This window comes from Xiphophorus hellerii, chromosome 13 (genome assembly GCF_003331165.1).
Source record: "Xiphophorus hellerii strain 12219 chromosome 13, Xiphophorus_hellerii-4.1, whole genome shotgun sequence".
Taxonomy (NCBI): domain Eukaryota; kingdom Metazoa; phylum Chordata; class Actinopteri; order Cyprinodontiformes; family Poeciliidae; genus Xiphophorus; species Xiphophorus hellerii.
The window spans coordinates 25,884,224-25,911,513 of NC_045684.1; the positions used below are offsets into that span (position 1 = coordinate 25,884,224).

Genomic DNA, 27,290 nt, shown 5'->3' on the forward strand with positions numbered 1-27,290 from the left:
CAATCAGATACAAGAAAATTAAAAAAATAAAAAATTACGCAAACTCGTTGCTTAAAAAAAATTTAAGCATAGTAAGCTGAAGATTGCTTTGCTTTGGTTAGTGTGTAAGTAAACCTAATTTATATTAAGTAAGCAGTACTAACTCATATGGACCACTGAAAACAAAAAGAATTATGACCTGACTTTAATCTCAGAATTCTGAGATTAAAGTATTTCCAACTTTCTGGTGTAGCATCTCTGGCCCGCATGTCGAAATTTCACATGAACGAATTACGCCACGTTGTTTGCTCATCTGTCTGTCACCTCACCAAGCAAACTCCATAGAAATGAATGGAGATGGAGCAGCAGTGTCTCCTGTCACCATGTTACCATCACCTCAGTTACCTGGAGGGCTCCTGGTCTCCTACCACAGAGTCCAGTGAGGAGGAGTGAGCTGGGGAAACGCAGGTTTAAAAACCAAACGTAACAGCTGCAGTCTGGGAGGCTTTGGATTCAATCTGAATGACTGTGGTGAACCACTGAACATGTGGAGCCGCTATGTTGTAAAACAGTAGCAACTAATCAATAACCAACATATCTGCACCTAAAATGCACAGATGTCGTTTGCTTGCTTGGGGACCAATCTACTGACAATCACTGGGGTGCAGTGGTGGTTTCTGGTATGTGCAACATGGGCAACCGCCCAGGGCAGCATCTTGTGGGGGCGGCTGCTTTTCCCCTCTCCCATCAACTGGAGGATCTGAATGTGAACAGTGCCTAATTCAACCCCCCCAAAATCCCTTCCCAATGTTTTATAATTAAAAGGTCCAGTGCTAAATGTTCTTTTGAAATTAGTTTATTGATCCCTGAGAAAGGTGTATTTGCATTGTTAGACAATTTTTATGCTATGGTCTCAAAATGACAATATTATCATTTATCACAATAATTTCTGGGACAATTAATCGCCCAGCAAAATTTGTAATTGTGTTAGGGGGGCAGGACATGAAATATCTCATTCACTTAAAAAAAAAATCACAGCAAAACAAGTTGCTGTAAAATGCACCTCAGAACAGGGGTAAACAAAGAGTCTGTGGTGCTACAATCACAAGGGATTCAGATCAAAGCATTACAGTTCCACTTTTTATGGAACTGCAAAGCATGTAAATCATGTTTTTTGCATAATTCACATGCAAAATGCTAGGATTTAAAAGCATGATATATACTCTTTAAAATAGTATTGCTCAAGTAGAAGTAAAAAGTACTTCTAGAAGTACATGTTTTGCGAAAACTTCTAATTATGTCCAAGTGTGATTGAGAGTCATTGCTTTTGGGCTCTTAATTTCAAATTTGGAGGAACAGATGACTTTCTTCAATCTATTTGCCTATACTCCGAACTGAACTTGGAAATAAATTTGTTCAGTTTTCTGCTTCATCTTCTTGGAACCAATTGCAGAAATACTTATAGGGACTGCTGTCTCTACATATTTTATGGCTGTTCTTATTGATAGAGGAAAGAATGAAAGCAGCAATGTAAAGAGACATACTGTATAACAACCTCATTGTTCTGGACTGGGATGATGATTTATTTGTCAGCAAGACAAAGACCCAAAGCATATGGACAAGATCTGAAAGGAGTGGCTCCAACCCCAGTCTGAAAGTCATGGAGTGGCCAAGCTAGAGTCCAGACTTGAATCCGATTGTACGTCTCTGGAGAGATCTGAACATGTCTTCACTAACATCTCCCATCCAACCTGATGGAGCTGGAGAAGAACTGCAAAAAAGAATGGGTGAAACTGCCTAAAGATAGCTGAGCTAAACTTGTGGCATTGCATTCAAAAAGACTTGAGGCATGAATTGCTGCCAAAGGTCGATCAAAAAAGCATTAAACCTGTGAATACTTATGTAAATTTGATTTGTTGGTTTTCTGTTTTTAATAAATTTACATAAATTTCAAAAAAACATTTTTTCATGTTGATATCATGGAGTATTTGTGTGTAGAATTGAGGAAAGAGATTAATTTAATTCAATTTGGAATCAGTTTCAACAATCCCTTTCAGACATTTTAAATTCAAAAATACTTTGCTGATCCCAGAGGGAAGTTAAATGTTGTTGTAACTCATATAAATTTGAATTCTTCAAAGAATTATTGTAGATAGTGATGACTGTTGGCAGGAAAAATCTGCCAAGAACTGCGGACTGTATTACAATGAATTTGAAGAAGCCTCTGACTGAAGACACTGTTTTCCCAAGACAGTCTCATGAAAAGGATGGTCAGGGTTGTTCACAATTTTCTTGATTTTACATCGAATCCTTTTTTGCATTGTCTTCTCCAGAGGCTCCACAGTAGACCCAGAACAGAACCAGCCTTCTTTATCAGGCTGTTGAGCCTTTTTAGGTCTCTGGTTCTGATGCTGCTGCTCCAACAGATGACGGCAGAAGAGACGAAACTCTCAACAACAGACTTATAGAAGCTTTGCAGCATCTTGCTGCAGAGCTTAAAGGATCTTAGCTTCCTCAAGAAGTCCAGTCTGCTCTGTCCTTTCTTACAGCCTGCTTCACTGTTGTGTCTCTAGTCCAGTCTGACCAGGCAAACACAGAGGTATTTATATTCATCAACAACCTCCACTTCTTATCCCATGATGGAAACAGGATTTAATCTAACCCTGTTTCTCCTGATATCTACAATCATCTCCTTTATTTTGTTCACATTCAAGATCACATACCCAGCCTCTTGTCCATCTTTGATACACCCAACAACTGCAGTCATCAGAGTATTTCTGTAGATGAAGTCGGACTTGTGCTGGAAGTGTGAAGTGTATAGAGTGAAAGGAATAGTGAGAGTACAGTTCCCTGTGGTGCTCTTGTGTTGCTGACCACCTGGTTAGACACTCAGTTCTTCAGTTTCACAAACTGTTGTCTGTTTGTTAGGTAGTCATATATAGATCAAGGCGATTGTTGAGGCCTCCTCTTGCGTCTTCTGGAGTTTCTCCCAGAGAAGATCAGGCTGCATTGTGTTAGATACACTGGAGAAATCAAAGAGCATGATTCTCATGGTGCTGCCTGCTTTGTCCAGATGACAGTGGGGTTTGCTGAAGCAGTGTATGATAGTGTCTCCAACTCCATGGCAATAAGCAAACTGCGGGGGGTTTTGATATTTGCTTGTTTGCGTTCTCAAGTGGGCCAACAGGAGTCTCTCCAAGACCTTCATGATGTGGGATGTCAGGTCATTGATCAGTCAGTAATGACAGATGGGTGAGTTTTCTTTGGTATTGGAACCAAAAGGAGCAGCAACATCTCCTGATTTGGTCCTAATTTTACTTCTTCCATGACTCTTGGAAGAAGAGTCGTGGACTCTTCTTCCAAAGACAAACCTTTGGAAGAAGAGTCCATGACTGAGGTGGAAGATGGACGGGAAAGCTGTGGGTCAGAGGAAGGTGGGATGTCTGTTTGTGTGGGTGCAGGAGAGGATGATAATGAGCTTGTCCTCGAACTGAGCCTGTTGTAGAACATGTTCAGCTCATTTGCTTAAGTTCAGACTTCCATTAAAAGCCCATTTCAGTTTTACTTGAAAAATTGTAACTGTTGAATTATTTCTGTTTTGTACATTAAAGGTACTACCTGTGTCTGCAGCTGCGGAAGGATATCCTACAGGGCCGCCTTCCTTGCTCATTTGTTACCCTGGCTCTGCTAGGTTCTTATGCCTTGCAGTCAGAGCTGGGTGAGTACGACCCTGAGGTGCATGGCAATGATTATGCTAAGGAGATGAAAATGGCCTCAGGTCAGACAAAGGAGCTGGAGGACAAAATGATGGAGCTGCATCGTACATATAGGTGAGATTACAGTCTAAGTCAATCAGTGATGAAAATGGTTTTTACATTCCCAAATTATTATCTATGTCTTTATTAATAGAGTTCTATGTTTTTGGACTGCATTTTATTATCTGAGGCACTTTAATTGTATTGTTCAACATTGTTCTTTGATTTCTCCAGTGTATCTAACACAAAGCAGCACATTATTAATGAATGGCTCATTCATTAATAATGTAGAAAGATATATTTTGGTTTTACTATTTTTCAGTGCATAAATTGTTACATTTCTATTTCCTTCTTTTGGCAGGATAATGTGTCCAGCTCAGGCAGACCTGATGTTTTTGGAGAATGCCAAAAAACTCTCTATGTATGGGGTGGACCTTCACCAGGCTAAGGTAAGCTTAAGTGGGCTTTTCAGTTTCATTTCCCCAACATTCATGTACAAGTCATACAATAACGGATGCAAGAGGACACTGGCCCACTTGGCTGCCCCTTCCCCATCTAATTAAGATTGTCAAAAGTTTGTTTAACACTACTGGCCTTGCTTTCCTAACTGTTTTTGGTGTTCTCTCAAGCTACATTACCTCTGGATTTTACCTCAGTCTGGTTATCTGCTATTAAGGTGTGGTTTTTCTACCACGGCTGTGCATAGCTAGCTTACCTGGCATGTTCTGCTCTCCCTGCTGTCTCACTCCATCGAGACTACCTTGGAACATTCGCCCAACCTATAACCGATGATGCAGTTCCTGTCTTCGGTTTGCCTCTTAGCCTTGCTGTAGTGTTTTCCATCCAACACCAAGGCCATGACTCTCTGGTACACCTCTTTGAATCTCCTTCTTCTCAGTCATCACACAACTTTACCAGCAGACCTCACCACAACTTTAAAACAGCATGGACTTCTAGGATGTCACCTTTGCACCCACAGAGGTTCCTGTTGCAAATTTTTCTCCCAAAAATGGTATTCCAACAATCTGATCTCACCATCGCTCCCGCTCCTTTGTGCAACAACTGCACAACATTTGTATACTTCCTCTCTCACATGACTCAATATAATGCCTTCCTTGTGCCATTTTCCACCTTGAGGACACCAAAAAAAGTCTATCAGAGCATCTTTATTCAACACCCGATGTCTCTCCATCCATCCATCCATCCATCCATCCATCCATCCATCCATCCATCCATCCATCCATCCATCCATCCATCCATCCATCCAGGTTGCAGAGGTAGCAACCAGAGTAGGGACATGCAGGCTTCCCTCCCCCTAGCCACTTTGGCCAGCTCCTCCTGGAGTATCCCAAGGCGTTCCTATGCCAGGCGATAGTCTCTCCAGTGTGTCCTGGGTCTTCCTCTGGGTCTCCTCCTGATGGGATTCAAATCAAAATCAAATCAAATGTTATTTGTATAGCACATTTCAGCAGCAAGGCATTTCAAAGTGCTTTACATCATATCAAACACAGAAACACAAAGTCATCAAGTGGGGGGGTTCTTGGTTTTGCATCCATAAAAGGTTTACCGGTTACACTCCTACTGTGTTATATGGAACAAAATACCTATTGGCATTTTTATTCCCACTCACGCTCACAATCACACAGTTTAGAACGATGTAAACAGCCTTTCAAAGGGCTTCCGGCATGAGGCTCCTTACACCTCTTTCACGGAATGTTTCACGGGATGTGGCCAGAACACCTCACCGGGGAGCCATCCTAACTAGATTCCCAAGCCACCTCAACTGTCTCCTCCATGGAGGAGCAGTGGCCCTACTCTTTAGTCCCTACCGTATGACTGAGCTTCTCTCTCTAAGGGAGAACCCAGACACGCTATAACAATATCTGACGGCCATAATTCACCCATCAGATACCGGAAACACGAATTGACGTAACAATGGCTCAAGACCATGACCTTGGATTTGGAGACCCCGATCCTTATCCTGGCTGCTTCACACCAAAGCCAAATACCACTTTAAATGCCTGCTTGACCATTTGGCAGGCACTTCAGGACTCAAGATGTCACTCTTTTTCAAATCTACATGGCTCTTTAGGCACTATTCAATCAGGCAATCAAAATAAAAAAAATTACTTTGCACCTACAGGCTGTTTTGGCTAGTATTTTTAAAGGTATTTGCATTATAATTTTTGCCATATAATGGTGTCAAAGTACTTACTGAACATAATTATGTCATTTGATATCAGTGCTATATTAATCAACTCTAATAAATGAACAACATTTAAAAACCTGCTCAACAAAATGGTTGAGTTGTCACTAGATGGTAGAAGTATCAAAACTACCCTAATTCAAATTCAAATCAAATTGAAAAATACTTTATTAATCTTAAATGGAAATGAAATATTGTTGTATGTGTCATGTTCCGTGTTTTTCTGTGTGTTTATTTCGAGTTTTCTGTGTCTCTGTGTCTCTGTGTTGTCCTGTTCTCCCCTCGATTACTCCCAGGTGTTTCTCGTTCCCTAATTACACTAAATACACACAGGTGTATTTAGTGTCACCTGTGTGTCTGTGTCTTTGTCGGGTCCTCGTCTCATTTTTGGCGTCTGTTCAGTCGTGTGTTGGCGTCTAGTCCATTCGTATGCCTTGTTGCTACCTGCGTTGAGCCCTGGATTCCGCTCAGCAGTGCTGCCTCGGTTTTTGGACTGTGTTGGATTTTTGTTTGTAACTCTGTGCATTAAAACCACCATTTTTACTCCGTACCTGGGTCTACAGCGTCTGCCTCACCACCACACCCCGCACTTCATGACAGTATGTGATATTAATTCAAAACTCTTCAAAGCGTTATTGTTGGTGATGACTTTGGGCAGGAAAGATCTCCTGTCTGTATTGCATCAAATTTGAAGGAGTTTCTGACTAAGGACACTCTGCTTTTCTGAGACAGTCTCATAAACAGGATGGTCAGGGTAGTACATCATTTTCTTAACTTCATGTAAATTCATTCTTTTCATCATCATTTTTCTGAGGTTCCACACTAGTCCCCACAATTATATAAGGACTCTAGACAAATTCTGTTTTAACAAGTGAAATTGACTATTTGCTAAAACACTTTTAATGATTAATACCAAGAAATAAGACGTATTTAAATATTTTCCATGACATATATTGATCTTTTCTTTTTTGAGTTGTGAATCAGAATTCTGGGAACCAAAAATGTTGCATTAAGTCACGCAGAGGGCATCAAAATGTTGTACTTCAGTAGGCTTACCTTGGGCTATGAAAAATTATTATAATATTCCTCATTATTTATTTACAGGCTCACCGCTTTGGGTTTTATTGATATTAAATTTGTGCTAACATATTTTTAGTTTAAAGGAAAAGGCTGTGGACAAAAGAAAAATTTACTGTTTTATGTAGTTATTAGGTTGAAATAACTAAATCCATTTCCACTGCTTAATGTCATTACAAAAACTGCTGCATTGACATGTTTAATCAATAACTGTATGTCATTGGTGATCACAGGTCAGTCAGATCTACATGAATCTCTCCAAGTTGAAGATTAATGTAGGCTGACTGTGATTTACTGCATTAGCGTAAATCTCCAAGACATGCAAGGTGGTGGAATATATTTTTTCTCTCTAACAATGGGAATAGATTTGACTTGACATGTTTTTTTAATCAACAATCAGATCAATCTAACAGGGTTGTTCAGAAGATTGTATTATTTTTACCATACTGCCTCCTTATGGATAACCTAAGTTATTACAATATTCTAATGCAAAGCACAAATCTACAAGATGGACAAATAATTTGCAGCAAGATTTCTTAGAAATTACATAACGAATAAGAACATATAAACTTTAACAGTTGAAGAAAATTATAATTCTAATGATAGTAAGTTCTAAGAACTTATGTTTTGACATTTTTGTTTCATTGTCTACAGAGGTGGGTAGAGTATCCAAAATGTGTACGCAAGTGAAAGCAGCACTACTTCAACATATTTTTACTCAAGTAAAAGTAAAAAGAAGCCAAGTATTCTTTAAAAAAAAAAAGGCTACTCAATTATCGAGTAGCTGATCAAATTATCTATCATTTAATATTTAAAAATTACATAATCTCATAGACCAAAATATAAAACTAAGTGGAAATTTTTGTATTTTAAGTAGCAAAATAACAGTAATTCATGTAAGTAACAAATGACAAAAATCAGACAAAAGAAAATTTTTACAAATCAGTTTCTTTCAATATAAAACTTAGGAAATTTTTACAAAAACTCTAGGTGTGTGCCTTTGTCTGGTGAATGTTTGATTAAAACAGGTTTGTTTTTCATAAGGTGGGTAGAGAATCCAGAAATAGTACTCAAGTAAGACTAGCAATACTTCATAAATAAAAATACTCAAGCAAAAGTAAAAAGTACATTGTGGTAAAAAATACTCCTAAAAGTAACGTTTTTAAAAAACGTTAGTCAAATAAATGTAACTGAGTAAATGTAATTACACTGTAAAATCTAATTATTTCACCTTACTTTAAAAAATTATGCAAAACTCATTGCCTCAAAATTAAGCACAATAAGCTTAAGATCAGTGAGTAAGAAAAACGTCATTTAGTTTAAATAAGCAGTACTAAATCAAGTAGCACAACCAACAAAAAAAAACTAAGTTTATGTAACTTATCATGCATTAACTTAACTTAATTTCTTTAATTTGTGTGAACTGCTTGATACAAATTTAACCCCGCTTAGAATTACTAAAAACCTACAACATACTGCTTCCCACTTAAATTAAACAAACCAATATTCTTGGACATATTCTTGTCCCTCCTCTCTCACTTCTTTTTTATTAAGGTTTTATTGGCTCTAGTGGCCTTTGAGAGTCAGACAGGAAAGTCAGTACTGGGAGAGGGGGAAGACATGTAGCAAAAGTCATCAGGCCAGGACTCTAGTCAAGGACGAAGAACTCCATACATAGGTTGTGTGCTACTCCTGCGCCACAACAGCAACCCTCTCTCCCACTTGACAGAATTACTAATTACATCAAATATTTAAAATACATAACATATATAAAAATATTCTACTGATAAAATATACAGTAAAGATGAATTCACTCTCACTCTTGATCATCACTGTCATTTCCAGGTGTCACTTGTACGTCAGATTTGAAGGAATACAGAAACACAATACAAAGGTTCCAGTTTGGGACTTTTGCATGTAAAAAAATGCAATTAATGATGCAACTAATGATGTTAAAAAAACAAAAACTCATTAAGTTAGTTGACTTTGGTGATATTCTCTATCATAGGTCTACACACAGTAGTGGACCGGTCTTTGACAAAAACATTTTTTTATTGTTGGCAACTAGAGTTAGCATAGCGCTAACAACCTAGTTTATGACCAAGCTCAATTAGAGTGGGCTGGAGAGACTTTTCAACCACATATTCTAAGTAGCTTACTAAAAGTGAGTGTTGATAGCAATTTGATGACAACTAATTTAAGTCAACTTACTACTTTTAATTAAATACCATGATTGTATTTACAGTATAGTTACTACGCAGTTTTGACTGTCTACTTGTTTAATGTTGAATTTCTGGAAGGAGTTTTAGAATGCAAGACTCATTTTACTGTCTCTGCCAGGACCTGGATGGTGTTGACATCATGCTGGGAGTCTGCTCAAGTGGCCTGATGGTTTACAAAGACAAACTGAGAATCAACCGTTTCCCATGGCCCAAAGTCCTTAAGGTGTCCTACAAGCACAGCAGCTTCTTTATCAAAATACGACCATCGGAGGTAGATAACCTTTGTTATTCATAACCAGACTTATTCTAACTATACTGAGAAAATGAATCTGTGGTGAAGTAAATTTTGATGAATCTGTGAAATCAACATTAAAAAAATCAAGTTAGCATCTTTACATAAGTACTGTATATGCAGTATTGAGGTCAAAAATATGTGTTCAAGATACAAGACATTGTAACTTTTTTCAGAAAATTGCTCAAGTACTAAGTCTGTCTTTTTAAGTTCACCCACACAACAAAAAACAATCTTTTTATATCTACTGTGTTTTATTCAGTGTTTCAAAACACCAAATACTCCCCGTAAGCTATCAGAAATCCCAAGCACCAATGGACCAGCAGTGATTTGAAGTACACCGATTAAAATATTCTGCTCTATTTACTTAAAAAATTAAATTAAGTTCAAGTAAGTTGGTGCTTAACTTTCAGGACATTTGTACAACTGATTTCTGTGTTGAAAAATAAAATATGCACTGATGACACAATGTTTTTTTAATAAAGGTTAACAAAGTAATGCTGTTGTTGGTGATGTAGGCAGAAAAAATCATTTTGATGAGAATAACACTTGAGCTTAAGAATGTTGTTTACCATGGAAAAGTCTAGATCAAATTCCTTATTTGTATGTAACTTATAATGTCAAGATGTCTTTATTTCGTTTATGTACTGCTAAACAAAATTGATCAAGTTTGCAATACTTAAATCGCACAACATAACTTCATGTGTTTTTATATGTTGCAATAATTGTTTGTTTTTTTAGCACGTAGGATATATGTGACAGTAGAGATTGGCCAGCAAGGTATCCCACAATGCATTGTGCCACCAGCAGCAGCAACTGATAAAGCCACTTTTTAATTTGTCACAAAACTTAGTTTTAAGATGTTTAAGGTGAAAACGTAGACTCCAAAGCTTCAGTTATGAAGTTTACTTTCAGAGCAGTAGAGTGCTTATTGGGTAGTTTCATGCATTTACATTTGCATACATTAAACTGCACCATGAGTTGTATGCTTATTTTCATGGTGTCGTCTAGGAAAACAAGAGAACAAACTGTTACTGCTTTCTATGTTTTCTGTCAAAGTTTGAGCAGAGGGACAAATAAAAAGCAGGCAGGAGCCCGGAACTGTTTCAATTAAGTATTATGTTTTAAAAACGTGATTTTTTTTGAGGCAACAAGTTTGCATAATTTTTTAAGTGAAGTGAACTATTTAGATTTTAGAGTGTACTTGCAAACTTCATTTACTACAATAAAAAGTTCAGTAATTTATACAAAGTTTAGTTTTGCTTAATCTACTTGACACAATTAAGTTCACTTTACTTGGAATTATCGTTTTCATGTAACAAAATAAGAAAGTACTTTAAACAAAGAACGGTCTTGTTTGATCAATATAAATAGATTATGCAAATAGTTGCCTTAATTTTTTTAAGTAGATAGCAATTCCACTGTCAATGACACTTGTCAAGAAAAAATTAACTACCTGTTCTCTACAAGAACCAGTTCTTTATTCCCATCCCTACAAATCAAAAAAAAAAATTAGCAATTAACTTTTAAAATTCTGTTTTGTATTCAACAGACAGAACAGTATGAGAGTGCAATTGGTTTCAAACTTCCCAATTACAAGGCCGCCAAGAAGCTGTGGAAAGTATGTGTTGAACATCATACCTTCTTTAGGTAGAGTATGGTATTTTTTTTTTTACTCTTTTCCAAAGCTTTGCTTTAACGGTTTTCTGTGTTTAAATTTCTACTGTTAAATAATACCCTTTCTTTGTGGACAGGTTAACTTCCACTGAGATGGCCACCACCCCGAGAAAGTTCCTGGCACTAGGCTCCAAATTTCGTTACAGTGGACGGACTCAGGCTCAGACCAGGCAGGCCAGCTCTCTGATTGACAGACCAGCTCCCATGTTCCAGCGCTCTTCCAGCAAGAGGAACTCACGCAGTCTGGATGGAGGTAAAGTGCTGTACATGTTTAAAACACTGGCAATCTAGTTAGTGTGTTACCAGGGGTCCTTTTACAACTTCACATGCTAGTACATGCTTTGACAGAATAGAATAGAAACAGCCTATATTGTCCCGCATACACTTTATTATAACTATTACTCTTAGTTTTTCCTTTCCATAAAAAAAACTTCTGGCTCTCTGCTTTCTATCCACCCAGCCCATAGTCGAAGCAGACAAATGTTTATGGTCAGCTCAGCCTTCTAACCAACTTTAAGTTTATGATAATTATACAAACAATATAGCAGACTTTGGTTATATTGCATTATGTTTTGAGGAAAATTGGACAGTATTTTAATGAATCAGAATGAGACCATATGATTGTATTGTAATAAATAGGATTCTATTTAAGTGGATATAAACTGTTTACCTGGAGGTCTCATTTGTTGTAATTTGGCACTAAATAAAATAAACTATATTGAAATGTACAAAAATTTTTGTTTATGATATTACAAAGAATAATGTGTGTGTTATTTCATTGGAAGTTGAGAGTGAGGTCACTGCATCTCCTTTTTGCCCATCTCAGCAATGGCCACTACACCAGACAACAAATCTAATCGTCCAGTCAGTGCCCCTGTTATGTCACCAGTATCTCCAGGTGAGGCAAAGCCATCACCACTGCTACCCACACTGCCTCGCCATAGCCATCTTGATGGCTCTACACCCAAAAGCCAACGCCATACAGATTGGAAGAGAGAGCTAAAGACAGAATGTAAGCCAGAGCACACCAAGAGTCATAGCCCAAAGCCACAGTCTGCTTCAGAGATAAAGGTAAGGCACATTTCATGGACTTTGTGTGATTCAGTTCAATGCCAATATGGTTTTACTGAATCTAGGACTGCATAAGCTTACTGTGCAAAAATAATTATCAAAGACAATCATGAAAGGTCATACAAATTAGATATTTGTTTTGCATATTCCAATAAAATATTTGGAAATGAAATGCTACAAATTATTTATTTTTATTGCATAGTAATATTTCATATTTACAGTAACTTTGCATGATAAACTGCAAGTGGGCTCTATATTATCGTGTCTCGGTTTTGAAAGTATGAATATAGATAATGAAATAAAATATCCTTCATTAAAAATAATGTGCAGAAAGTACCAAAACTTATACATATATCATAAAAAAGACATGGCTAGTGTACCTATGTACAGATTGTAGCCTGAGATTTCCCTGAAACTAACTAATATTATGAGCTTTATGCTGCTAGACTGTTGCCAAGAGAGAGAGAAGGAACTCCTCATCCATGACCAATAGGGAGAAAGAAAAAAAGAGCCAGGTTTGTTTGCCTGATGCATGATCACTCAGCATGAGAATATCAATTCAGACTCTTTTAGACCTACATCACTTCCTTAAAGTTTTTAAATGACAAAGCAAGAATTAATAAATACTCTCTCTTATGGTTAAGAGAGAGTATTTAGTTTTAAAGAATGAAAGGCAGTATTTTTTTTGCGTATTCCAATAAAATATTTGGAAATGAAATGCTACAAATTATTTATTTTATTGCATAGTAATATTTTAAAATATTTTAAAACACTGGCAATATTGTCAATATTCGTACACCAAACGAATATTGACAAATATAATGATTAACTGACATGAAAATTTGAGAATATTGGAAATTAATATTGCTGTTAATTTCTGGACAATAACCACCACATCTGAAATTGCTTCTCAACTTCAGTTAAACACCATACCATTGTCACATGCTCAAACATATACAAGATAGTCAATCCCCTCCCCTCCTGAAACACTTACACAAATGGGAAAAAGCTGAAAATACATCACTTGGTAATACGCGCCCAATTTTTCTTATGGGACTCATATCGATACATTAGAAATTGAATAACATTGACTGATTGGCCACTCTGAGGTCTTTTACTATGTCCTGACAGTGCAATATGAGACAGATAATCTGTGAGAAAAATCAAGCTTCTCTGCCTTCTCCCTGTGGTCCTACTGCTACCTGCAGAAAATCCCTGTTTGGTCAGAAGCAACCAATCAGAGGCAGGAGGAGGGTCTTAACGCTGTCAATCAGAACGAGGACCTGAGCTGATGATAGTAGGACAACAAGGAGAAAGAATTGGATCTTTCTCCTTGTTGTACTACTACCAGATTATCTGTGAAAAAATAAGGATGTAAACAGTGACATGGACATCCGTACAACAATGAAAGTTTTAAGAAATATGCAAGACACATTTTTCTTAAAGTTGCATACTACGAATTTTACCTAACATCACTCAAGAGGAAATAATTAAGTATAATTTAGGGGTGCACTGAAAAATCAGCCAGCCGATAAATCAACCCTGATTTCTTTAATTTGGAAAGATTGATGATCAATATTCTTATCAACCAATTTTATTTACCTTGGGAAGGGTCTAAAAATCAACGACCGTCCTCTTTTGCTCTGCCATGAGGGAGATTTGACTGACAGACCTGCCCACCAAGTCATGTCTGCATGTTGACAGTTGGCAATAGTCACCCCACTGTTGCCAGCTTAGCGACTTTCTTGAATGTATTTAGCGACATTTCAGACCCAATTGCAATCGGAAGGTCAGTGTTTTTTTAAAACTGCTGATCGGAAATCGACCAGAAAACTGCAGTCGGTGCACCCAGAATAATTTTTCTTAATTTTTTAACCTAGCAAGCTATGTAAAGTAGCATTGTCAAAAGAATCTGGATCTCCGTAAATGCATGTCATTTTTTGCTGTTTTATGTTTGATTTACAAAAGAGGCTTACAGAGAGTTACAAAAGAATTTTCTTTTTCTGATGGGGAAACAGCTCTCTGTTCAGGATAAAAAGATGGAAATGGTTCGAGTAAGGAAGGTTAGCAACATTTTTTTGCCGACTTGCATTATCATCAGTAATTTAATGACACTTTTTCATTTCCATTGCAGATTCAAATGATGCTATATTTTCTTGACTATTGTGATTTGTGGATGCCTATTTTGAGAACGCTTGTGCATTTCATTAAGAAGACATAAATACATTTTTCTGGTTACTTTAATTAGAAATAAAGCAACCTCATGCTACTACTACCATTGATAATAATGATGATGACATTAGTAATAGCAGTATAATTTGCCATTACATTACAACAGTCGAGCATAACATTCTAGTGAAGTACAAGTAACCACTATTCTTTGCAACACCCTGCAATGTTAACATAAGTGTCAGGCAAGAGTGTAATTTAGATATTAAATGGTGAATTGAGGTTTTAAAACATTTACTATTAAAATTAAGTCTTACAATTTTCCCTATTTTTGTAATTTCAGTAATAAAGTTTTTTTTCCAACCCCAAGAAAAAAACAGCCATTTAATTTGTACAGTACTGTGAATGAAAAACTAGAATTCATTAATGATTAGATTTTTTAAATTTCTTGTATTATTCTGTATTTTTTTTATCATCCACAAACAATATCATTTATAAATTAACCCCTTAACTGTCTTCCTGAAAACAGAGAAAATATCTGTTTTCAGGACTTGGCACAATATAACATGAGCTTGTTGAAATTTTACAAATCCAGAAAACAGACACATGCAACATCCTATGCAGTAGCATCTTATGCATGCATAGCATGTGACTTAAAATTCTTGTATTTTCATGTATCTGCGTGGCTGTAACATACCCACCCAGTTTGTATAGGTTCGTCATCTTTTATTAGCTGAGCTGACAAACTGGGAATTGCATGTTGCATTCTATGTTTCTGCTCACCAATGCTTTATCTCGCTACCATAGCCATTGCTGTTATTTGAAGATTGAAACATAGACATTAATTCTAACTTGCTTACAACCAGTTTTATTCCTTTCCCTCATTTTTCACAGAAGAGACCCAAGAGACTTGAGGGAGAAACTATTTATATCAGACATAGCAATTTAATGTTGGAGGTTTGTATTTTCAGTGTTACCAGTTTTGGTAGTTTCTGTAACAGTTATGTGTGCATAAACGTAATGTTGATTTCCATTTGCTTGATCTGTTTGTCTGTTTGTTTGTTTCTTTCTTTTCTCTCTCTCTCTCTCTGTAGCTCAACCCGAAATGGTTTGCATGCACCATTTTCCTCTCTGATTGTCATGCAAGTAGCTTCTCATCAGTTGTTTCTGTTTGTCATTTAAGCTTTCACTTTCTGAAATATATGGCAGGGAAACATTTTCTTTTTGTTAAACAATAAACTCTGCAGCCCAGTTTGTCCTTAAAGTGTGTAACTAATTCCCAAAATAACTCTTTTTGCAGATAAACTGTCATCTTAGAATCTTAGGTTACTTAAGATTCTATCTTTACAGACCATTTCCAAAACAATTTAATATCATGGAAAAGTTGTTTAATTACCATAATTCTATTCAAAATGTTAAACTTTCATAAGTTATAGATTCAGGGACCACAGTTTAAGTGATGTCAAATATTTGTTTGTTTATTGTTACATAATTTTGCTTCCAGCTAATAAAACCCACAAAAACAGGAATTCAAAAAAATGTTATACTCTGAGGAAGTCAGCTTAAACAACTTCTCAGTTTTTGCAGAAAAAATAAAAAAATAAAAATAAAAATATTGTTTTTAAACATATTGTTTAAAAACGATATGTCAGTCTTCAATACTTGGTTGGGAATCCCTTTGCCTTAATCAATTCCTTGATGCGATGTGGCATTGAGGCAATCAGCCTGTGGCATTGCCTGGGAGTTATGGAAGCCCAGATTTCCTTGATGCTTGCTGTCAGCTCTTTGTTGTTTTTGGATCTGGTGCCCCTCATTTTCCTCTTGAGAATTTGCCATAGATTCTCAATGAGGCTTAGGTCCAGCGAGTTGACTGGGGAGTCAAGCTGTGACCAAACAGGTTTTGGCATGGGCAGGGGCCAGGTCCTGCTGGAAGATGAAATCTGCATCTCCATAGAGATCCTCAGCAGAAGGAATCATGAAGTCCTCTAAAACATTCTGTAGTCTGTTGCAGTGACCTTGGATTTAAGAAAGCAGCGTTTACCAACACGTGCAGCAGACAATGCGCCAAATCATGACTGAATGTGGATATTTTACACTGGACCTCAAGCAGTTTGGGTTCAGTTCCTCACTCGTCCCCCTCCCCCTTGGACTTTAATTACCGAATGAAAGGCACACTTTACTTTCATTGGAAAAGAGGACCTTGGACCTCTTTTATTAAGTTGAGTCGCTTCTTACGCTGTCTCAGGTTCAGAAGTGGCTTGACCCGAGGAACCTGACAGCTCATCTCCTGGATGCATCTGATTGTGTTGGTTTTTGAAGCTGTGACTCCCGTCTCCTTCCGCTCTTTCTGGATCTCTGCAAGATTCTTGAATCTTCTTGGTTTGATAACCCGTTGGAGTCCACGGTCATCTTTTTGGCTGATGCAGCTTCTCCTGCCACATTTTGCCCTGCCACTAGACATTCAATTGATTGGCCTGAACACAGCATTCTGTGGACAGATAGCCTCCTTAGCTATAAACTTTTCTGGCTTACCCATTCTATAGAGAGTATCAAGTCTTCCACACATTGAACCGAACTGAAGCAATTTAATGATGCCTGGTGGTGCTTTGAGTTTAGTAGATGATTAGTGTGTCACACTCATATTACAACATTCATGCCCTGCAAAATTTGGGCTGATTTCTTCAGCGTATTCAAATTTTTTGAATTCCTGTTTGTGTGGGTTTTATGAGCTGGAAACCCAAATTATGTAACAATAAACAAACAAATACTTGAAATTGTTTAACCTCTGGGCCCTAAATCTATAACCTGTCACAGTTTAACCTTTTGAATGGAATTATAGGAATTCAACAACGTTCTCATGATATTCAAATCTTTTTGGAAAGGGTCTGTATCTTTCTATGTAAATTTTGACATTTTCTTGAAAATCTGTATAGTTCTGCATTATTTTGTTTAAAACAGTCTCAGTCCTGGTGTCCTTAGGTTGAGCATTGCCTAAGCAGTTGAATTCTTCTTATTGTTTAAAATAGTATGACTTTAGGTCCCTCAGAGTTGTATAACCATCCATTCAGACATACAGACCCACCCGATAGTGACTCCGGACTTAGAATAGTGAGTGTGGCTGCAGCAAGCATTGATCAATGGCGTGACTCAGCTTTAGAAATGTGTGATTTACTTGCACTGTTGATATGGAGTAGGATGCTATTATCGTTGCCCCCTTCTCTGGCCACACACGGATGCAGGATGGATGGATGACTGTGTCAGATTGACTGCAGGGCTTTGAAAGCGGGGTGGGGGCTCATAGGAGCACTCGTTGCTCACTCAGGACAGAGTGGAGCTGCTGCAAAGCTGCAGAGTGTCGTCGCTATTAAAGGTCTCCGGCAACATAGAAAAAAAGTTTCTAGATTTTCCACCCATTGTTATTTTGTTTTAAAAAGTCACTAGAGAAGTCTGGAACATCACTAAGTAAAGCTACAAAATGTATAAGTTAGTGAAATCCCTTTTTTTTATCCTAACCATAGGTCTGGTTAATATCACCACTCATCCCCACACTTGGCTCCACCTACTCGCCTACTTAACTGGAACTTTTCAAAATTTGTCAGGTTGTGGGATTCGGCTTTCACATGGGATTAGCTAGTCTCTAATGCTGAAAGAAACCTGCCTTACAAAATCATATGAGGCATGAAATACATGTGGGTATCACCGATGGTAGTAGATCATCCATAGACTTAAACATCTCTTAGTATTTCCTCCACGGTTCACATACAAAAGCTTCTTTGAAACTGAAGGACAATGTTGAAGATTATGAAAACTTGTGTGCAGATGTTGGGCAGTATTGTTAGACATTCAAACCATCATAAAACAACGCATAAGAAACCATCATATCATTTTATTCATCAATGCCACAAAGGCACAGTTGTTTGCTTAACCGTAACATGAAACTTTCTATCTATCTTGTTTTAACAAGTTCAAGAATAATCTATTTTTGAAAAGGGTTTGTATATGATGGACTCATTTTATGCTGCCTGTCAGACGATGACTTTTAATGAGCTGTGAGAGCATGTCTGAAGAAGATAATATAAAACTGTATCTCTATTTTTAGATGGAAAGATCAACTAATTTTTTTTAGAACGGGTACAAAATTGATATTAGTAATATTATTAGCAATTACATTAGGATTTTTTTTTTACCTGCACCAGTAACACTGGTGTTACCTGTAACACTGGTGCAGGTATATATACAGTATCTGTGTATGCGTCTTATATAGTCACACTTATAATTTTCCTTGTACTCCGATAGCCAAACAACGACATCTTATTGTCAAATTCACTATTGTGACTTTGTGAGATGACAGTGAAGTAAGTCTAAGTCTGAACCACTTTTTCTCATTAATCTCCAAAAGTTTGTTTACAAATCAGCTTTCTGTAATCGGACTTTACCAAGACCAACTAACACAAGTTTTGAAGCAAAGCAAAATCTGTATTTATATAAGAAATTTTTTATTGTCACTTTTTTTTAATCCGACAATAATTTATTTTTCCTGTAATATTCCATAACCCCTCCAAGCCACCCACACCGAGTCTTTGCTTCTGTCTGTTTAACTCACTTTTGTACTTTACCACTTACAAAGAGTCAGAGGGAGAAACAAAAAAGAAATCTGTAAATAAACAAAGTTAAAACAGGAGGAGTGAATATGTAATAAGACAATAATAGTGGATAAAATAAATCATCATATTAAAAAGGTGAAATTACTGAAAAGTTATTGAGTAACAGAATATAAAATAATGAGAAAAAAATAAATCAACTAATAAAAAAGGAAACTAATAAAACAGTAAGCTTGGACATTAGATGGAAGATTAAATAATAGTGATAATGTTCCATTAATGCTGTTGACAAGGATAGACAAACTGTCTATCTGTGTAACTAATCCTGGCATAATCATTTCTTTATTCCATACTTATAGCTAATTTTAACAGCATCTGTCCACCGTAGACACAGTTTTGAAGCTACAATCTTGAAGATTTTACACAATTTGATTTTGCTTTATTTTATTTATTCATGTGCCACTAGTGACCTTAATTTCATATTTGATAGTGAGGAAATGGATAGGGAGAAAAAGGGAGGTGTGTGTTAACATAATAAAAATGGTGGTGATTGACCATCTACTAAAAGCTCCTCTATTATTTTATCTACTCTTTTTAACAGTTAAAATAGTAATGGTATACGTTACATTGGATGGTAATGGCATACGTTACATTGGATGGTAATGGTATACGTTACATTGGTGATCATTTCCCAGTCATGTATGTAAGATCAGTTCCATGATCTACAGTACTATACTTTAGTTCCTTGTCACTTTTTTCAGACAGCTTTTCTTCTCTTTCATTTGATCTGTACTTTTTCAAGCTGATGTCTTTGTGCCATTTCTGCTGTCCTGGTAACTGTTTTTACTGTTATTTCAGATTTTCAAACCCTTTACAATGAAGAGATTGACATTTAATTTACATGAATTTGATTTTCCCTTTCCCCTCCACCTTACAATCTAAATGTACATCAATGTAAAAAAAAGGGTAGGGTTAGGGTTAGGTCCCAAGTCCACAAAGCACATGTAGACCTGTTGGGTGAACTCCCACACACCCTCCAGGACCTTGCTGAGGGTGTAGAGCTGGTCCAGTGTTCCACAACTAGAACCAGAACCACACTGCTCTTCCTGAATCCAAGGTTCGACTATCTATAGCTGGAGCACACTCTGTGGATAACCCTTCCCCTTTTTTTGTATAAGGGGTCCACCACCCTAGTCTGCCAATCCAGGGGAACTGCCCCCAATATCCCCACAAGATTGCAGAGTCGCATCAACCAACACAACCCTACAACATCCAGAGATAGATAAAAAAAGGGATTGTCAGTAATCAAATAGAATCCTGTAAGAACACCATATTTTGTAAGTCCAATTTAAAAAAAAGAATGACACCAGAAAATTTGAAATAGGACTGTCTGTTGTGTTTCTTGTCTGACGATTTTCTCAGAATACAGTAGTTGGCAGATTCTTTTACAAATTATTTTATCTTAATATGTTCATTTCCTGGTACTGTGAAGGTTTCTGGGGTTTTTTAGAAATAAGCATGATATGTTTATGGACATATCTTAGAAAAAGCACATAGTAATTCAACTTGTTAAAAAAACAATTTTTACTCTAGTGATAGTGTGGCATTGACATTGTTTTAACGCACCTTTGTGATTACAGAAAAATCATTACGCACTTATCCATTTTACCTGTCCTTTCATTCATACTGTGCAGTGTAAGTTCACTATGCTCCTTTCTTTTCAGTATTTTTTTCTGACTCGTTTTGGTCAACATTCAACTCATTCTATTCCTGTCTGTGATCATCTTTTTTGACCTTTTGCTCTATCATTATATTAATGTAACTTTTTCATTCTTGAAGGACCTTGATAAGACCCAAACTGAGATCATGCGTCACCACACTAGTATCAGTGAGCTCAAGAGAAGTTTTATGGAGTCAGTACCAGAACCTCGACCCAGTGAGTGGGACAAACGCCTATCTACCAACTCGCCACTCCGCTCAGTGAGCCTCAATGGCCAGCTGCAACCAGCGGTGAGTTCTGAGGATATTATCTGCATATTTGTAAAATCACCTAAAATCACCATTCACAGTTGTTGTTCATTCAGTTGTTTTATTTTGTAAAAATATAAAAATCATTTTTGTAAAAAAGACAAAAAAATCTAACAAGGGTGTTTGAAGCAAGCATAGAAGAGTATGGAATTCAGTATTTCCCCTACCTTTACTCATAGAGTTGCCCCACCAATGAGAACCCCTCCTCCAAAAGGACATCAAACATATAGTAATTGCGCAATTTTATGGAGGGTAAAATTAAATAACAAAATTTAATAAATAAATATACCAAATAAATATACACATACATGTAAATCTCCCATTAATTAATTAGATGTATCATAAAATTATTATTAACATTATTAAATAATTACATTTACCATCAAACAATTAACTAAATCATTAAATTAATACATCATACTGAAGACCTAAACAGAAAAGCTCTGTCGGCGTCTCCAACATCTCTTCAAACTTAGCTTGACCCTGTTTGGATGCCTGGTTGCTTAAGTGTTTTGGAGTTTTGATTTATTTATGCTGTTTTCCATAGTCTTTTCTTTGATTAAAATTAGTTTTGTTTCTGTGTTACTTCAGTTTAGTCCTTTTTAGTGTTTCTAGTTATGTATATTTCTTATTTCTAGTTATTCTTAGTTACTCTAGTTTATGTTTCTTTAGTCTAGTTATTCTTAAGAGCTAGATTTATTTTATAGTCCCTATTTACTCTCCCTTGCCCCCTGTCCTACTTTATTTCTCCCTCTCCTCAGTCTACATTCTACTCTTTCCCCTCACAGCTGCAATCTGTTAGCTAATCAGCCCAGATCGTTTGTTCAACACTCAATCTTCCACTACTTAAGAACTTCATTCTCAGTCACTCCTCGCCGGGTTCTCTTGTCCACTCCTGTTATTCCGGTCATCCTGTTTACTCCTGGTTTTCCTTGTTGGTTTTTTCATGTTGGATTATTTTGTTTCTGTCCTTGCTCTCTGATATTTTTGTAAGTTAGGTTCATCATTTTTAGATTAAAACTGCAACATGATCCATGCTCCCAGCTCCTGTCTGCATTTTGGTCCGTTCTCATGACAGACCCAAGAGAAAGTTCCCTTGTTGTGGAAGACTGTCTACCTTGTTCCAGTACCAAAGAAAACCCACAGTTGAATTATTAATAACTATAGTCGTATTGCCCTAAAATTCATTTACATACAGCCCTATGGCGAAGTTGTCTCGCAGAACTCACAGTTTGTGTATTTCTCCATGGAGAATTGTTCCTACCAGAAACAACCTTCACTTTAATGGGGGCAATGAAATCAATTATATCTGAAATTTTAGAATGAAAATTATCTACCAACTCATCTACATCATTACAACTTAAGGGCGGGGAGGTAGAGTAGATTTGATAAAATGTTTCTGCTGTGTTGTCTGTGAAAGAATGTTTTGTGCTTTTTGGCCGAGTCAATGCTGATTGTGCTTTCAAAGATAACAACAAAATGATCCGACAGTGGAAATATTCACACCCTTACTGATTATCAGGTCCAGTGTGTGACCTCGATTGTGGGTTGCTTGGTTAATATGTTGAATTAGACCAAAATTATCAAGAATATCACACAGCTTTTTTGCCCCTCTGTCTTGGGGGTTGTCAATATGAATGTTGAAGTCACTGACAAATATTAAACAATTATAATCATTCATATGAGAGATAAAAGTTCATTACAATCAGTAAAGACGTTTTCTACTTATGTTGGAATTTTTTAAAGTTAATGTCAAAGTTTGTTTATGGCCTTTTACCTCAATACCCAGATATTCAAAAGAGGTAAAAAGACCCAAAAAGATTTTGTTACAATTTATGATATTCTTAAATATATTCTCACTTAAAAAAAATTTAATTCTGAGGTGTTAATTTAATTAGTACAGGTGATTCAGTATTGTCATCCATTCATGATAGTTCCTAAGATTGATATTCTTTTAGGCAGGGGATGGGTCTGATGTTTGATTTCAGGACGTCTTAAATTGTATTTCTGTTTTTTGTAAGTTTCATTTTAGTGATCCGGACTGTCCTGTTTTGTAGTGCGGGGGGCCAGACGCATTCTGGAAGAATACAGGTATAAAGATAATGTCTGGCACCCAATCTCAGACTTCAGAAACAATTGGAGGGTACTCTGGGGGATCAGAGTCAGGAGATTATGCTGTTTGAGCACTAACAAAAGAAGTAATTTTATCTGGGAAACATGCTTTTTGGAAGCTCAGGAGAGGAGTGCCCAGCGAAAAGTGACGATCTAGTTTCTCACCGTTGTTGAAAAAGCCCAATTCAGTAGCAGTAGCGTTCAGAGAACACAATAACACATAACTTGTATTGAGAGTCACTACAATAAATCAATATTTATGAGGAATTTTATTAAGTGGAGTCACTCATTAAAACTTGTTTTATTTAGAGTCTTAATTTTTGTAAAAGTGTAGCAGAGATTACATCAGTGACACTGAACCAAACTCATATCTAAACAACATTTGAATTTTAGTTTGACTTCTGTGGGTCTCAACAGTTTGTTTACTGAGAAAAACTCACGTTTGTTGTGCATTACCACTTTACTCCCTTGATCCCGTGGTAATCGATGAATGTCACTGTGCTGGCAACACATGAGTTTATCAGCCATTTGTTTATAGAAAGCAATCGAGAATATTTCAGGTCACCCCATCCTGCTGCTGGGACAGGGCCACTAATAAAAATCTTCAGTTTTAGTTTTCCAATAGTGTTCAGAAGAATGGTAGTCTTTTTCAGAATGTCTGATTGTTGTTTTGCCAGATCATTAGCTCCCACATGCACAACTAGAGTTTCAAAATTTGGCTGATCCATGGTGAGAGAGAGAATTTTCTCTGTCATGGCAGAAATGGTGTATTTGAGAAAGGACATAACTCTGGTTTTCTTGGCGTTGCAGAAATGGCTGATTCCATTTACTGTCTCATCTCTTTTGGCATATTTGTGGTTTTCTTAGTGTTCACTTTGGGGGGTGAATGTACTACATACCTGTGGCTGATGTCTGAAGGTGAGGTTTCCCTCATGGGTTCTTGTTGAAGTGCAGCAAATCTGTTTTTCCGTGGGATTCCCATGGATACGGAATGTGTTATGGCTCAAACTGGTCGTTTTGTCCTGCGAAACAGGGCAGGGGAATAGTTTCTCCTCATTTGTTTTCCTTTCGGTGCAGCAGTTGGATATGGGTTTTGGCTCAGAGTCGGCCACGCTGATTCGTCCAGGTGAAGGGGATCATGGACCTGACCTTTCGTCAGATCCATGATCTGTTTCAGCTTACCTCACATAGTATTCCAGGGTGGGCTGCGTGGGCTGCGTTGTTTATAGGAAGAGTTGTTTCATTGCCACAAAGATTGTTTAATGCGACGTTCACTTCCAGTAGCTGATCTGCCTTTCTATTGTCTCAAATCTACGAGGTTCTGAGCTGATTGTTGTCTTGAGCCTTGAAATTCATCTGCAGACCATCAATCTTTAATTCCACTGTTATAAGTCTTTGTGTAATGCTGCTGATATCATCTATGTTAACTAAAGGCATCTTGAGTAAAAAATTAAAGTAAAAGTAAAAAACAGGAGAATCCCACGGTCCTTAGCTTTGTAGGAGTTCAGCTATGACGTTGTCAATGTAAGAGTAGTTGTAAAAATTAAAATGTAAGAGTAGTTCTAAAAAATTATTAAAAGGTGACATTATAAAAATTATAAAAACTGGATATGTGGAATAACTAGCAGTCAGTGCTATAAGTAAGGACGAGAGAGCAGGATTATCTATTCCCCCTTCAGCATCAAGACTAAGCAGCATCCTCATTCCGTCACTACGCTGCTTTAAGTTTCTGTATACTTATGGGGGAATGGCAGAAAAATTCCCCCATATATACTTGCTTTGCTTATATAAGTGAGCAGTATTCAAAGGAGTGCAATATGATTTATAAAAAGTACTTGCGTACAGTAAGTGTACGCAAGTACAGTAAGTGTACTTGCGTACACTTACTGTACGCAAGTACTTTTTAAGAATGTTGGCTTGTGGGTACTGTACATTAAATAATATTGTCTGTAAATTTCCATGTCATTAGCCAGATCATCAGTTAAATAATGTCCCAGGTATTTCACAGCAGCACACACTTTAAGAACACCAGATAAGACAGAGGTGGGCAACTCCGGGCCTCGAGGGCCGGTCTCCTGCAACCTTTAGATATGTCTCTACTTCAACACACCTGAGTCAAATAATGACGTCATTAGCAGGACTCTGGAGAACTTGACTGCACTTAGGAGGTGATTCAGTTATTGGATTCAAGTGTGTTGGACCAGGGAGACATCTAAGAGTTGCAGGACACCGGCCCTCAAGGACCAGGATCGCCCACTCCTGAGATAAGGAAAAATCGCGAAGTTCCCATTTCTGATCTTCCCTGGTTTTTATAATCATGTTACTTTTCATTAAATTGTACATAATGTCATACACCTGACCATATTGTGAGCAGATCCTCAGTAATTGTTGAAGACCAGCACTACAAGGACAAAAAATAACCAGATCATCTGCATGCATGGTCCCACCAGCAACACACCCTATCTCTCAGTTTTATAGCCACTTTGATAAATCCTCCATATATACATTAAAAACAAGAGGAAGAATGCTTCCCTGTTCCTTATTTTAAAAGGAGCTGACACACAATTACTCCATCTTACTTACATTAATTGATGAGTGTACCAAAAGGACAGAATTCTTGTTATTTATTTATAATACACACTAATGTATACATATGTTAAATAATTTTCCATTCTTTAAGCCTAGTTTAAGCCCCAGTGTTTTTTTTCTGATGTTTTTCTCATTCCTGCAGTCTCCAGTTCTAAGGGCCCAAACGGTCACCATCTCAGATGTTACCAACTCTCTAAGAGGAACTGTGACTTACAAGGACATTCCTTTAGTTCATACTGAGACAAAGACCATCACATATGAGTCAGCACAGGTAAGAGAAATTAAGGAAACTCCACAGATTCAGCAGATATTTTAGAAAGTATTTATCTTGAATCGACTGTTATATGTAGTGTAAAGTTGTTTCTAAAAATTATACCAAAATACTGAACAATAGTGGGCTATAATGTTGGTTCTTACAGATGAGCAAATTTTAAGATTTTGTTCTGAAAATGTTTCAGGACACACTGCACTCACTGTTTAAAGGAAATTGTGACTGTTGGATGCGACACCAACTCATAGATTAATTTCACCAAGAATGAAACATCCCCAGCTTTTATTTATTTTTGTCATTTTCATAATTAAAACAGACACTGTTTGCACAATTATTAGCCAAGTCTTAAACCCAGACTATCCCACTACGCTGTTGGTTGATTCTAAAATCTTTGTAGACCTCAAAGACGAATGTCTAAGAAAGTAAAAGTGCATGTTTCCTTTGGTGTCATTATAAAAACAGGTCATAAAATTACATGAACATAACCATGGGATTAGATGTAATACAAGGTGGCATTTAATGCCCTGATGGCTACTAGGTATAAACTGTTCCTCAGCCTGTTTTGTCCTTGTTTTAATGCTCCGGTATCTGCAGCCATTTGGCAGCAATTGGAACTAATTGTGCCCAGGGTGGGAGGAGTCTTTTAAAATGTTCCTGACTTTGCTGAGACAAACCTGTGGAGTTTTTTGAGAGAAAGCAGAGCACAGCTGATGATCTTCTAGGTGTCTTCCTTCGTGCTGCTGTGCACCTGGAGAACCACACACAGACACAATAGCAGATGATGCTTTCAATAAATAGAGCACCAATAGAATGAAACCAGTAGTTTTTGAAAAATTTTGTTTTTCCTGAAGAAATAATCTATCATGCTTTATTCATCAGTTCTGCTGTTTATCCCATCCAGGCCAGGTATCAGCACCTTGGTCTTGGCTGTATTTAAGGTCAAGTTGTTATCTGTGCACCACGCTGTTAGTCGCTCCACCTCATTATTGTATGCAGACTCATCTCCCCATGAGATGAAACTACAGTTGTGTCCCCTGCAAATTTATCAAGAGTGCTACTTTGATGGACTGAAACATAATTATGTGTGCGCATCATGAAGAGCGGAAGGCTTAAAACACAGCTCTGGGGAGAGCCAGTGCTGATGCTGATAACTGAGGAGTTATGGGGTCCCTCTCTAAGTCTGTCAGGAAGCCTTTAATTCAGCAACAGGTGGAAAGGGGTATTTCCAAGTCTCCCAGTTT

The 27,290-nt window shown here is 37.1% G+C and overlaps 1 protein-coding gene and 1 long non-coding RNA gene across 11 annotated transcripts in view; both read left to right on the forward strand.

Moving 5' to 3' along the window:
* LOC116731892 (uncharacterized) overlaps nt 1-27,290 on the forward strand; it is a 187,411-nt gene that overhangs the window by 141,761 nt on the left and 18,360 nt on the right. The gene's annotated exons all lie outside the window — the stretch shown is intronic.
* The window catches only part of epb41a (erythrocyte membrane protein band 4.1a), a 70,935-nt gene that overhangs the window by 21,556 nt on the left and 22,089 nt on the right, over nt 1-27,290 (forward strand). For 3 of the 10 annotated variants that reach the window (XM_032581745.1, XM_032581735.1, XM_032581743.1), the window contains exons 7-17: nt 3,591-3,809; nt 4,096-4,183; nt 9,358-9,510; nt 11,084-11,181; nt 11,286-11,461; nt 12,035-12,279; nt 12,726-12,794; nt 14,298-14,342; nt 15,343-15,405; nt 20,889-21,059; nt 25,921-26,049. In XM_032581745.1, the coding sequence (XP_032437636.1) occupies nt 3,591-3,809; nt 4,096-4,183; nt 9,358-9,510; nt 11,084-11,181; nt 11,286-11,461; nt 12,035-12,279; nt 12,726-12,794; nt 14,298-14,342; nt 15,343-15,405; nt 20,889-21,059; nt 25,921-26,049 (1,456 nt within the window). The remainder of the gene's footprint in view (nt 1-3,590; nt 3,810-4,095; nt 4,184-9,357; nt 9,511-11,083; nt 11,182-11,285; nt 11,462-12,034; nt 12,280-12,725; nt 12,795-14,297; nt 14,343-15,342; nt 15,406-20,888; nt 21,060-25,920; nt 26,050-27,290) is intronic. The other 7 variants (XM_032581738.1, XM_032581739.1, XM_032581736.1 and 4 more) reach the window with 7 other exon arrangements.